This window comes from Ochotona princeps, chromosome 14 (assembly GCF_030435755.1).
Source record: "Ochotona princeps isolate mOchPri1 chromosome 14, mOchPri1.hap1, whole genome shotgun sequence".
Classification (NCBI taxonomy): Eukaryota; Metazoa; Chordata; class Mammalia; order Lagomorpha; family Ochotonidae; genus Ochotona; species Ochotona princeps.
Genome location: NC_080845.1, coordinates 24,347,971 through 24,362,615, shown reverse-complemented (window position 1 = coordinate 24,362,615; position 14,645 = coordinate 24,347,971). Strand labels below are relative to the sequence as shown.

Sequence of the window (14,645 nt, the reverse complement as noted above, 5' to 3'; positions counted from 1 at the left end):
AGAGTTAGTAATAAGTAACTTCCATCATTTTGTTCCTTTTGTACTCTTGTTTTTTTGTGTGATTTGATGGCTTCCTGAATTTAAGGTTTGATTATCTTTCTGTTTGATATATGTGCTCTACTGCTGAGTCTTGTACGCACCTGTTTTCATGATTGTGTGCTGTTACTGTAGGACCCTCTTAAGCTTTGCTTGTTTCTGTAATCAGCCTAATGGTCATGAATTCACTTATGTTTGTATTTTTTGGCCTTGGAAAGAGCATTTCCATCATTAAGAAAAGTAGCTTTTGGGGTGTTACATTCTTAGGGAGTTCTTGCTGGCCTGAAAAGTCTTTTGTGTTTCCCATGAGGATTCTTTATGTTTGTCTCACAGTTTTTTGTCTGGTTTTACTTTATCTCAGAAATAGCCCTTTAATGGTTGAATCTATCAGAGGTGCTTTTTTTTTTGGACCATGAAGACTGTCTTTTCCAAGGCAGTTAGAATTTCATTATCCTCTATTTCGTTTTTCTAGAACACACATAGTGCAAATACTTGTTGCTTTACAGAAATTATTATGGCACAGTGGTTTCAGCCACAGCCTGTGGCATCTCCTGTGGATGATAGTTCATGCCCTAGCTGCTGCTCTTTGGATCCAGCTTCCCATGCATGGCCTGAGAAAAGCAGCAGAAGATAACCCAAGTATTTGGCCTCTGCCATCAATGTGGGAGGCCAAGATGAAGTTCGTGGCTTTCGCCTAACCCAATGCTGTCCCTTGCAGCCATCTGTGGAGTGACCAGTGGATGGAAATCTCTCTCTGCAACTATTTCAAAATAAGTAAATAAATCTTTAAAAAAGATTTATTTGAAGGCCCAAGTGACAGGAAGGACAAGAGAAAGGGAGATTTAACTTTTACCTACTGCTTTTATCCCCCCGAGTACTTAGAGTGGCTGGGGCTAGATCACACTGGAGGTGGGAACTCTGTCCAGGTCTCCCATGTGGCAGGGACCCACCTTAGACCACTCCCTACCATTCCCTCCCAGATATTTTAGCAGGAAGCTGGATCAAAAGCACAGAGTAGCCAGGCCGGAAAAAGCATCCTGGTACGGGGATGCAACAATCCTGTGACTTAACACACTGCACCAAAGCAACCATCTTATGGTTGTTTAATAGGACCCCAAATGTCTTAGAGGCTTTATTGATTTTTGTTTGAGTGTGTTTGTCCTTTATTTGAACTGAGCAATTCTGTTTCATTTGATTTGTCTTTAACACTCTGCTTCATCTGATCTGCCATTCACTCTTTTTTTTTTTTCCTATATCTGGGGTAAAGGGGGAGGTAAAGGGAGAAGCCCCACCCAGTCTCCCACCCATCCCAGGTCCCCGATGTGGGGCATGCTCTGAGGGTCTTGCTCAAGTGGTTTTGATAGTTCAACAGTTATGAACTGTTGCCAGTCTCACCATTCCAAGCACAATGAGGTAGCTGCAGAATCTCCTGACTGACATAGCCCACTTTAGAGTCTAGGTTTGCCAAGTTTTTCGCTGCCAACATATGGCTGGGGTAGTTGATTGATTTGTTCTGTCCTCTGTTGTGGTGCCAGGTATCCCCTGCAGGTTCCGATAGACTGCCATATCCTCCATGTGCACCTGGTTATGCTCTCCACTGCTCTGCTCTGTCTGTGCCTTTTAGGAGGCTTGGCTCTGGCACTTGCACTCCATGGTGGACCATGGAACCTGCACGTCTCTTCATGGTTAGGGTTCTGAGTCCAGCAGTTCAATTGGGGAGATCCCAAAAGAAACTTTGACTGAGGTGATCCCAGACCAGATTCTCGTGTGTACTTGCAAATACAAGGCCATTCACTCTTAACTGCTGTTTGTTTCTTTTTTTTTTTTTTTTAAGATTGATTTATTTTTATTGCAAAGTCATAAAGAGAGGAGGAGGAACAGAGAGGAAGATCTTCCATCTGATGATTCACTCCCCAAGTGATTGCAATAGCCAGTGCTGCACCAATCCGAAGCCGGGAACCAGGAACCCTCCAGGTCTCCCATGTGGGTGCAGGGTCCCAAGGCTTTGGGCCGTCCTCAACTGCCTTCCCAGGCCACAAGCAGGGAGCTGGATGGGAAGTGGAGCTGCGGAGATTAGAACTGGCGCCCATATGGGATCCCGGTGCATTCTAGACAAGGACTAGCCACTAGGCCACCATGCCGGGTCCTGCTGTTTCTTTTATGATTTGTTCATTTTTATTGGATGGACAGATTACAGAGAAGGAAAGACAGAATAAAGCCCTTCCATCCACTGGTTCACTTCTCAAGTGGCCTCAACAGCCAGAGACAAACCAATCTGAAGCCAGGAGCTTCACCCGAGCCTCCCTTATGGGTGCAGGGTCCCAAGACCTAGAGCTCTCCGCTTCTGCCTTCCAGGGCACAAGCAGGAAGCTGGATGGGAAGTAGAGGAGGTGGGACACAAACCAGTGCCAACATGGGATCCCAATCTTGCAGGGGGAGAATTAACCAATTAATTTCATCGAGTTGTCTGTATTCTCTTGAGCTTCTTTAAACCCCTTTTTCATTCTTGTCTAGGCAGTTTATTGATTTCATTTTTGTTGGGGTTCATTTTTATGTTTCTTTGGAACTTAAATGTTAGCTTTCCACACATCTGTGTCTGTGTGGAAAGATATTTGTTCAATTAATAGATAATTTAACTCTACCAAGTTTTTATGGTGGCCTCTGTCCTAAAAGATTTTCTGCTGACAGTGTGTCATAGTTCATTGTATTTGCTTTCTAAGTTAATGCTTTAATGGTAGAGTCCAGGCAGCTGACTCTGCTGCCATCAATGTCGACATTGTCTATAGATATCTCAGTAGGTTCATCTTCCAGGGTGGTTGCATGCTGTTGCCAGTAGGGATGCAGACTCCTTGGCAGTGTTGGCTCACTGGTAACTGGCATAGTGGGCCCAGCTGTGGGTTAGATCTCCTGTCAGCTTCCAAGAGCCATGTGTTGGCAGCAACACCACAGGGGTGCCTTTCAGGTAAGTCCTGGCTAGTGTGGCATCCAGTGTACATAACTTTATTGGCGACAATGTGGGACATGTGGGACTGCTATGGAGCCAATTGTAACATTTGTCTGACTTAATGACTTTCACACTGGGGCCAGTCTACTCAGGATGGTTTCCGTATCTAGTGGTTAGAGGTGGCTGAATGTATGCTTTGCAGGGCCTCAAGTGGGTGAAACTTCTGGGTACAGGGTGTCCAACTGCTTCTTGGGGCTACAGGATTGTGAGCATGGTAACTTCATTGAAACTTCCACATTCAGGAAAGAGCAGTGCCCTGTCTCTCTGGGTCTCTGCTGTGCTGCTCAGGGGTCATTATCTGCTACTTTCCCAGACCAGTTGTGGGTAGGCCATGCAGCTTATGCCCTTTCTAGGGTTCCTCACTAGCCATGATGCTTAGGGTAGGCTGGCTCTGTTGTTGGGACTGCTTTACAGGTCCCTGGGTTGTTAGGGTACCTGTTGGCTCTGTGAAGGAGCTAGGCAGTGGGCCGGGGAAGGTGCAGTAGCACAGGCCAGACTTTTTCTCTGGGGCAGTGCCATGGCATGGTAGCCCAGTTGCTCCTCAGACTGGGCTCAGAATCCAGTAGAATTAAAGCCTGCTTCAGCAGGCAACATTTTGAATGTGTGGCATATAAGAAGGTACTACTGGAGTTCTGCTCACCTTGTCTTATCAAGTTCCTCTTTGTTCAGCATTGTTTTTGAGAGAACAGTAGCTGCTATGTGCTGATTTCCCTTTATAAAACCTGCATGTATCTTTGTTTCTCGTTGTCTCTACCATATCCCTACTGGATTTTCAGGTTTCTCTTTTGTTATGGAAGGAAGTGCACCAGGCACCTTTAGACAGCAATTTCGTTATCTTTACCCGATTCCTTTGCAGATGCGGAAAACATGATTTATAAGTGTTTTCAAATAATCTCAGTCATATCCTGTGGCCAAAAGTTTGAAGTGGGTTTCTGTGTTGTCACATTAGAAACGGTTTACAATATCTGTTCAACAGTAGGGACAACTTGTGTTTGATGGTTCTTTTAAGCCCTTGTTCATACTCCTGGGAACTTTTTCTTCTCTTTTTGGTAAGATTATTTGAAAGAATTTACAGAGAGAGGGCAAGAGACAGATCTTCTATCTGCTGGCTTACTCTCCAAATGGCTGCAATGGCCAGGGCTGAGCCAAGCCAGAAGACCAGGCTTCTTCCAGGTCTCATGTAGGTGGCAGGAACCCACTTGGGTCATCTACTGTGTTTCTCAGGTCGTTAGCAGGGAGCTGGATTAGAAATAGAGCAGCTGGGGGCAGGAACCAGTGCCTATATGATATAGTACATCACAGGTGGCCCCAAGGAACTATAGTTTTTATATTTTTTAGTTTTTTAAGATTTAGATATTCTTGGCCCAGCAGCACCGTGGCCTAGTGGCTAAAGTCCTCGCCTTGAACACGCTGGGATCCCATATGGGCACCGGTTCTAATCCCGGCAGCTCCACTTCCCATCCTGCTCCCTGCTTGTGGCCTGGGAAGGCAGTCGAGGACGGCCCAAAGCTTAGGGACCCTGCACCCTAGACCTGGAAGAGGTTCCTGGTTCCCGGCATCGGATTGGCTCAGCACCGGCCCGTTGCGGCTCACTTGGGGAGTGAATCATCGGACAGAAGATCTTCCTCTCTGTCTGTCCTCCTCTCTGTATATCTGACTTTGTAATAAAAATAAATAAATCTTAAAAAAAAAATTTAGATAATCTACTTTAAAAGTTACAGAAAGAGATATTCCATCCACTGGATCATTCGCCAAATGGCTGCCAGGACCAGAACTGGACCAATTCACAACTGGGAGCCAGGTGTTTCTGCCAGGTTCCCATGTGTGTTTAGTGGGCATGCTCCATTGCCTTCTCAGGTCACCAGCAATGGGCTGGGTTCAAAGTAGAACGGTTGGTATTAGAGGATATCAGTGCTACAGACATAGGAATAATACTTTGGTAGTGACACCTACTTTTTGCATATTAATGGTTAGTGGTACATTAAACTTGTGAGTACAGAGTAGTCAGAAATTCTATCAAAAAAATAAACAAGTTCAATATTTTCCTTCTACAATACTCTTGTACAGTATAATCAAAAAAATTTTTTTTGACAGTTGGAAAGATTTCTGCTTTCCTGGCTTCATGTATTTGTCTCCTTTAGTATAATTCCTTAATCTCTCATGTGGAGGTTTTCTCATTTGAACTGTGAGAAAAGACATGAGACTCCATAGTTATTCAGCAAACCTCTTCCTCCTGGGACTAAATTGGACACTAACTCCTCTTCAATTCCTTTTAAGTAACTACACTTTTCCTACTGGAAGACTGACTTAGTGATCAACTCTGTGTAGTATTTCTTTGAAAAAGGCGCATGCAGAAAGGTGACCTCATGTGTTCTTGTACAGCATGCAGTTCTGATCCTCCTTTTCCCTGCTAGCTCCTGGCGTACCACTTCTCAGAACCTATTCTTTAAACCGATTCTTCTCCAAAACAAGTAATATGTATTGATTGTCTATATATGTTGATTGCCTATAATGTTAGTATTCTGAAGTTTTCTCCTTCAGTTCTCACAAGTGCTTAATGAGGAAGCTACTATTATCACCAACATTATATATTTCATCCTAATTGAAAACTTGACTCATTTAACCAGAGTATTTTTATGCAGTTTTGCGGGTTTTTTTTTTTTTTGTATTGGCCTTATTAGATTTACAATATTACTGCATTTCATCTTTATATAGTTCTGTGGATATAAGTATATACACATATGCAGCAATGCATATATAATAACTCGTAAATTCAAAAGAATTTTAGAACAGAAAACTTACCTTTTAGTCTCATTTTACAAACCTTTTGAAGTATCCTTAAATCTACCTATGTTAATATACGGAGAAAGAATACAGCCATATATAAATTTCTAGTTTCCTTTTGGAAACCTGTCCACACAAAAATGTCATCTGTGGTGTGTTCAGGGTTAAGTCACATTCTTTCTTCTTTGTCCTGAGCTACTTCTCCCTGGACTGGCCAGAAAGGACATCAAAAATAAGAACCCTGGGTGTTTATAAATACTCTGCCAACTTCCTGGGTTTTTAAAACGAGTATTTCTTTCACCATTTTTTGATGACGTTTGTATAGTTCTAGAAATCTATCCCAGGTAAACTAGACCCTGTTGCTACTTTGTCAGTTATTTCTCAACATGTGTGTTATTGCTCTTACAAGATGGGTTTTTTGCTAGATATGAATTCGGGGGTACAGCTGTATCTCGAAGCTTCCTTGTTGCTGGAGTCTGGCTCCATTCTCAGTTCCAGCTTCATACTAATCCATAAATACCCTGGGAAATAGCAGGTGATGGTTACCTACATGGGAGATCTGGACTGAGTTCTTGTCTCCTGGCTTCAGCAGAGTCAAGTGATTGCAAACATTCTGGGGGTAAACCAGCTAATAGGAACTCAGTCTTGCTGTGTATTTGCCTTTAAAATAAACTGTATTTAGATTGGGATTTTGCATACCTGTATTTGAATTCAGAATTTTCGTGTAGAACATTTCTTTCAAAACCTTGGAGTGTTTGTATCCCTCACATTTGTCTATTGAACTCTGATGAAATAGTCATGTCTTTGAAGAAAAATGTCCAAATTTCCAGGCCATTGATCAGGTGTGCATGCATAAAAATCACCATATTCTATCTAGGATGTTGGCCGTAAACCCTGTGTAGTTTCCTTATGTGTCAGAACAAGTAAACTGTCATATAATTTCCTTAGTCTTTCTCTCTTTGGATCCCATTCTATTTCTGATCTTCATTTTTTTTTCTTTACCTACTTTTACTCTACAGTGAGGCAGATGGGAAACAAATGTTTCTCTTTTTTTTTAAAGATTTATTCATATTATTACAGCCAGATATACACAGAGGAGGAGAGACAGAGAGGAATATCTTCCGTCCGACGTTTCACTCCCCAAGTGAGCCGCAGCGGGCCGGTGCATGCCGATCCGAAGCTGGGACCTGGAACCTCTTCCAGGTCTCCCACGCGGGTGCAGGGTCCCAATGCATTGGGCCGTCCTCAACTGCTTTCCCAGGCCACAAGCAGGGAGCTGGATGGGAGGTGGAGCTGCCGGGATTAGAACCGGCGCCCATATGGGATCCGGGGGCGTTCAAGGCGAGGACTTTAGCTGCTAGGCCACGCCACCGGGCCCCGAAACAAATGTTTCTTAACACTTTGAACAGATATGGTCCTTTTCTTCCTGCACCTCTTATCCTAATCTGCTTAAGTCTTTTGTTGGTACCCCAGGACCATCTATTTTTAGCCAACAGAAAAAAATGTAGTAGAGAAAAGTTTGTCACACATTTCTGTTTTGTATTTGCTTCTCTGGTTATTTCTTTTTCCTTCTGCGATTCAGTTACGTCTCATGAGGATTCCTAAATGAAATTCTTAAGTATGAAGATTTGGGAGTACAGTGATAAAGTCTCCAGCTCCCCTGAATATTAGGGTAGGGCTCAGTAAAGTGTCTGTAAATGGGCAGATAATAAACGTTTTTAGCTTTCTGATCCATCCAGTCTCTGTTCCAATGCTTGATTTATTACAGCACTAGCAGCTGTAGGCAGCGTGGAGATGAACGGGCAGAGCTAAATTAGTCTCATGGGCCATAGTTTGATAATTCCTGTGTTAAAATAAACAACACAGTGAATCTCCTGAATTGCTTAAACGTGATAATTTATTATTTTTGAAAAGCATTATGGTTGAATTTTTTTTTAATCCAGGTGAACAAGGACTTTGGATCTATTTTTTCTACTTTGTTGCCTGGTGCTAATGCTATGCTTGCACCACCAGAGGGACAGACTGTATTGGATGGCCTGGAGTTTAAGGTTGCTTTAGGAAATACCTGGAAAGAAAACCTAACTGAACTTAGTGGTGGCCAGAGGTGAGTAATCCCTTTGTAATACTACCATTTTTAATCCTTACTATTTTATCATAATCTATCATTTCACTACTTAGTTTTTATTTGCTTGCTCACCTTTGCAAATAGTGTTTAAAAAACTTCACATGAGTAAATGGCTCAAAATTTTGGTTGGAGTATTTGATTAAATTAGTTTTCAGCAAAGGTAAGGGGAGTAGTGAGGACACCAGATGTAACAGATGAAAAATAAATATTTGCAAACATTAGAAATTATTTGCCAGGGACTGTTGTACCTAAAAGAGGAAACAAAATTACTGAACCTTCTGTAAACTCCAGATTTCTGGACTTCAGAAGCAAGGAAGGGAATCCAGAGATCAGTAGTCTTACTAAATTCAAAAAACACATATTGAAATTTAAGTCCCAAAGAACAATTAGTCTGTACTAATCCTGACGTGAAGACGCTAGCTTGGGCATATCCTAGGAAACCAAGCAGAATGTGAAGAGATGAGACTGTTTTGCATGATACTTAATTCATCAGACCAAGTCCAATGCTGTTTGAAGGAAAACAATGAAATCGGGACACTAAACATGCTTACCACAAGGTTAAGAATATTAAAAATAGGGCAAAAATCAAAGAAATGAAACTGTAGAGAAAAATCAACCAATAAAGTCAGACCCAGAAATGAGAGTAAAAGTAGGAGGGTAGGGAGTTGTTGGATTATAAATTATCTCTTTTCAAGAATTACCAAGAAAATATGACCGTAGAAGCTGTTAATCAAGTGGAACTCAGGAAAATAATCTTGAAATAAAGTTTACTGCCTAATGTTAACAGATTTGACAAACAGCCTAAATGGCCTTTGGGACGTTGTCTAACATAGACATTTGGGAAGTTTCAGAAGAAAGAAGACAGAAAAATACTGAGGAAATGATAGTCCCAAACCCACACATTTTGGTTCTTGTGAATTCCGGGTAGGACAAACAGATAAACATGGTAATACTGTAAGGCATGTGTAAAACTTGTTAGCCAGTGATTGGGAGGAAAATTTTGGGAAAAAAAAGCCAGAGAAAAACAGATATATTAATTCTTGTACAAAATTCTGCAGGCCACATATCTAGATTATCTATACGGGACTGAAGAAAAATATGTCAGTCTAGAATTCTGTATCTAACAGAGGACTCTTCAGATTGAAAGTGATGGGCATTTTTTTTTAAAGATTTATTCATTTTATTACAGCCAGATATACACAGAGGAGGAGAGACAGAGAGGAAGATCTTCCATCCGATGATTCACTCCCCAAGTGAGCCGCAACGGGCCGGTGTGTGCCGATCCGATGCTGGGAACCTGGAACCTCTTCCGGGTCTCCAACGCGGTGCAGGGTCCCAATGCATTGGGCCGTCCTCGACTGCTTTCCCAGGCCACAAGCAGGGAGCTGGATGGGAAGTGGAGCTGCCGGGATTAGAACCAGCACCCATATGGGATCCGGGGGCGTTCAAGGCGAGGACTTTAGCCGCTAGGCCACGCCGCCGGGCCCGAAAGTAATGGGCTTTTACAGAATAACATAAGTGGCATAACTACTACCGGTTGAAGGAAGTTCTCAGGCAAAAGTAAATGATACCAGATGGAACCTTGATTTTTGGAAGGGAATGAAGAGTGTTAGATCCCATTCTGTCTGCCCATACACAGTGATGCAGAAACTCAGCAAGTGGGTAGACACTTAAAAGGTATTGTGACTTAATGTTTTCCCTGCAGGCTGCCAAGTAAACCTGAGATAAAATTACTAATTTTAATATGTAAACATTTGTAATTTTTTCTCCTGCAGAAGGTAAAATTCATTTCCCTTGAATTGATTTCATATGATCTATAATACCATGTTGTAACGCTTACTTGTAGGAAATAACGATCAGTGTATCTTTTTCATGAGCATCCTTGTGGCTTCAGTAGAAATACATTTCTCCTCATACTTTTAATGATTTCTATTTTAAAATATCTAGGAATGTTATCAAAGATAGTTTTACTTGCCTGTTAATCAAAATTGAACCTCACAATTTAGATCCCAGCATCATTATGTAGAAAATACATATTTTTAAGATCTGTTTGTTTATGTATTCATTTATTTGAAAGGCACATCTTCTAACCTCTGCTTTTTTTCCCAAATGGGTTCAGCAGCCAGGAATGGGCCAGGCCGAGGCCAGGAACCTGGACCTCCATTCTGTTCTCCCACAAACCGCAGATACAATAAAATTGTTTTTAGGTACATTGTAAGCCAGTATAGCAATTACTCTTAATCTTAATTAGAAAAATATCTCACAGTAAATTTAAAGCTTAATGCCTTAAGTGTTTGGCATAGAAAAAGCAAAATGAAAAATGGTATCCGTGGTGGTTCAACTTTGATTTTTGCTGTTCTTGCCTCCCTTCCACCGTAGAGCCACCCACAATCTGTTCCTTCATCAGTACCCTGTTGAAGTTCTGTAAGCACTGGGCTATTCATTCTAGTGTTCTAAGAGTTAGATGCTGCAGATACAAGTGTTTGCTACTTTTGCAACATCAACTTATAATATTTTAGAAATAAATATTCTATAAAGATATTTGAAAAGCCTAATTTAAGAAGAATGTAGACTGTTACTCTCCAATAACAGATTAGAATGGAAACATCTGTAGCTACGGGATGGGATAAGTAACCTACAAGATAAGAGCTATGGCGTCTGGGCATAGGTGTAACTACTCTTTGATAAGAATTGGCTAAACTTCTGACACTGAAATGGTTCAGGTAATGGATCATAATCTATTTAGTGTACTAGCAAATGGCACTGAAGAAAGATTATCTGTATGCGTGCATGCTTCACAACCGCAGTCAGTCCTGCTCATAGCAAACGGTGGCTGCTGTGTTGGGTAGTTTATATAACCCTCACTCTCCTGCAACTAGGGAAAAGGGAGGACTTAAGAGACTATATGACCTTTTCTTCGAAATAGTTGCCAAAATAATACATTATTAAAATTGTCTTCTTAAAAAAAAAAAGAATGCTATGAAAAGAAAAATGGAAAGCTAAAATATTTTAATGCAGAAATACTGAGGTTTGAAAGTTAAACATCTTTTTGTATGCCTGTCACCCAGAACTGCTTGTCCTATTAGGAATACAGATTTGGTTTAGGGTTTTGGTAATCAGTACTAAATGTAAGTTTTCTTCCTCTCAACTTTTCTTAGGTCTTTAGTGGCTTTGTCGTTAATACTGTCTATGCTGCTCTTCAAACCTGCTCCAATATACATCTTGGATGAAGTGGATGCAGCCTTGGATCTTTCTCATACGCAGAATATCGGACAGATGTTGCGGACTCATTTCACACATTCTCAGGTAAAAACATGAAGAAAACTGTCAGCCACAGTGTATGCAGAATGTTTGCTTTTGTACAGCTGTTCCTTTCTAGTGGTCAGTGTTAACATATTTAAGATTCAAGAGTATTCTGAAGCATTCTTTGTGTTACTTATGTTAGCTTATGTTTAAATAATCCTAGATTGTTTTAGTACATCTTTGAGGAAAGACCCAGAGATTCAAATTTGTTGCATGAGGAAGAATCCAATTTAGAATTGGTTTAGGGTTAATATAATTGTTTTTCTTCTGCTAGCTGCTGCAGGATATACAATCAAAACTGTACAGAGATATACCTTAGCTATCAGAAAGTCTGTGGCACTCAATAAGGAAATTTCATTTCTCTAAAGAATTAAAAAACTTGTTGAAGCTAAGAAGAGTTTACATGCATTTTATAATACTTTAAAGTTAAAGCTTCCAAATTGGGGGTAGAGGTAGAACTGTTAGAAATGCGTAAGCTTTGACGTTACTGAAACACCACCTAACTGTTTAAGTCATTGAGGGCTATACTGGGGAGTTGTTTTTGAATGCTAGCTGCTCCACTTCCAGGTAAGCGCCTTGGCTCATGTCCTTGGGCCCAGGCACACACATGGGACCCATAGGTGAAGCTTCTGGCTCCTGGCTTCAGCTTGGACCAACCGTTGGCCATTGCAGCCATTTGAGGAATGAATCTCTCTCTCCCTAACTCAGGCTTTCAGATAAATACATCTTGTATATGTGTGTGTATAACAAATATCTCACTAGGATAGCAGTTAGTACTAGGAAAAAACAGTGAATATTGGCTACAAAATGGTAACTAAATATCAGGAAATGTTGACTGTTTACTCAGGTAGTGAAGCACTGAATTTAAGAGATTTGTAAAACCCAGTATGGAAAAGTAGATTCATTTACACGTCTAATAGCATAACTGTTACTTTCATTTGAAGTCACACGTTCATTTGGACATCATTGTGTTATTACTTTAAATATCTCCAAACAATTTTTAACCCCAGAGAAGTGTGAACTTTTTCAATATTGAGTTTTGTCTTTTTTTTTTTTTTTTTTTTTTCACCTTAAGTTCATTGTGGTGTCCCTGAAGGAAGGTATGTTCAACAATGCAAACGTTCTTTTCAAAACCAAGTTTGTGGATGGTGTTTCTACAGTAACCAGATTTACTCAAAGTCAGAATGAAAAGATTCCAAAGGAGAAAAAATCCAAGGCAAAAGGACCCAAGTGACCACATGTGGAAGTTACAGATGTACTCCTGCAGCTTGTCTTTCTAAGTACAAACTTACAGCTTGGGATTGAAAGTGTTAAAAACTAATTTTGTTGTTTAACTTATATTTTCATTTCTATCACTTATCACAATGAACATAGACCCTTCTATTTTAATTAGTGTAACTATGGTCCAATTACCGTAGTGTAGTGATTTTATGTCTATCATCAAATGCTTTTTCTTACGCATGTCTTTTTATACATTAGGGAGTGTGAGATACCTGGTTGCTGTCAAATTCTATATGTTAATGCAACAGTAGAAAGAAACATGAAATTAAATTATATGATAAATATAGCTGATAGTCAGCTTTTAATTAGTTTAATTCCTAAGGCAATATTTTTATTTTTTGATGCTAATAAAGTCGTCTAGGTGAGGAAGAATTATAAAGTAGCTAGACCAACAATGGGAACAAAAGGAAAGCTTTTTTGGATGCGCTGAGCTGTTGGAAGCTCGTCCCTTGAGGCACAGTGCCAAATTCCGAGTTGGGAAACAGATTATTTCATTTTAATGATGCTTGAATATCATGTCTCCTTAAACTTAATAATTGGTCTTGCTACCTTAAAATACTTAAAAAAAAAAAAAAAACCCTTAACAGATGCTTGGGGCTGTGAGAGTGTTAAATTGCTCTCTGATTTTCTGAAATCTAATGTTTTTAAAGATTGTGGCAACCTTTTCATAATTTAGCCAATAATGACCTATTACTATTGAGTGAGAGTGTAGGGCCCAGCAGACAAAATCAAATTTATCTTTCTTTGAGTCTGATAGATATATAGATCCATCTGTTCTGCCAAAAATAACCTCAAAGTTTGGTGATTATTGTATTTCTTAGTGTATTCTGCTTTCCAACTTAGAGGGTAAAATTCCATTAGACCTGGATAGATGGAGCTTCAAACACCTCTAATACTGTCTGTTGTAACTAGCCATCCCAGAGCAGTGTCTTCAGATTGCATCCTATAAGCTGTGGCATAAGCTAATCTGATCTTGAATCAAATCTTTCTGTATCCTTTCCTGATCTGAATGTTTGGTCTTTGTTGCTATTATCCTTTATGCTTCCCGGCCCTGGATTTGACGTCTCACCCTGCATTCTCTATTCCTATTGGAGCTGTTAATGCAACATACAAGTAGTTCATAACATGGGGCACATTAGAAAGGACTGATTCCAGAATTGGTTCTGTCTGCTGTACAAGAAAAGTTGAAAATGCTGTTATAGAAAGTTGAGCCTCAAAGATAAATGAAAGCTTCTATGTCCTATTTAAAAACAGGGTTGAATATTTTGTTTTATGTACTAATTTTCTTTCCTTTGCCAGTTTCTTCTGTATGCATTCCTAATGCTTGTGTTATGTATATGATCTTGCTCTTTGGAAATTCTGAAACATACATTAAATTTTTGTGAATAATATTCTTGTTCTTTGATTAGAAGAAGATATTGAAGGGAATGGAGATGTTTCATATCAGCAGTACAGCCTAACATTATCCCACTTTGTTTAAAGCAAGCACTGCTCATTTGTACATATGTATGTATTTTTACACTTTATCCTCCTAGTAACTCAGTGAGTTAAGTGCTGGTTTTATCAACACAATAATAATTGAGGAAACTGAACTAAGCAGAGAAGTTAAATTTGCCCGCAGGGATAACAGTTGAGTGGCAATTAAGACCAACTGTCACCATTTCTCTTAAGAAAGTATGGATAAATTGCAGGGGACCAAAAGTGTTTCAGATTTCAGTTCTTACATTTTGAAATACTTTTATATGCTTTGTTGGTTGAACATCTCTATTCTGGAAATGTATAATTCCTGAGCATCATTTAGGTATTGAAGCCCTGATTTTTGCCTTCATTGTATGAAATGTAATAACTATCGCTATAAGGGCAGTATGCCATTTGTGAGTGTTAACCTCAGTCATTAAAAGAAAAAGAATCTTTGTTAGGTTTTGGCATTGCAGGTAAGCTAGCAAGAATGCAAAGGAAAGACTAAAAACTTTCTCTTGCAATATAGTGGAGTAACCTAACAGGCCAACAATTCCACATATAATAAAATTTGCAAAAGCACTGGAAATAGGTACCTGACAGGAAGATATTGGATGGGAGATGAAATTTGGAGGAAGAGAATGGGACAAACTA

At 40.0% G+C, this 14,645-nt stretch overlaps 1 protein-coding gene across 1 annotated transcript in view; it reads left to right on the top strand.

Annotated features, from left to right (window-relative positions):
- The window catches only part of SMC2 (structural maintenance of chromosomes 2), a 73,322-nt gene extending 60,241 nt beyond the window's left edge, over positions 1-13,081 (top strand). The window contains exons 23-25 of the mRNA XM_004581163.4: positions 7,768-7,928; positions 11,108-11,255; positions 12,328-13,081. Coding sequence (XP_004581220.3) covers positions 7,768-7,928; positions 11,108-11,255; positions 12,328-12,486 — 468 coding nt within the window. The 3' untranslated portion in view covers positions 12,487-13,081. The remainder of the gene's footprint in view (positions 1-7,767; positions 7,929-11,107; positions 11,256-12,327) is intronic.
- The last annotated feature ends 1,564 nt before the right edge of the window (positions 13,082-14,645 follow it).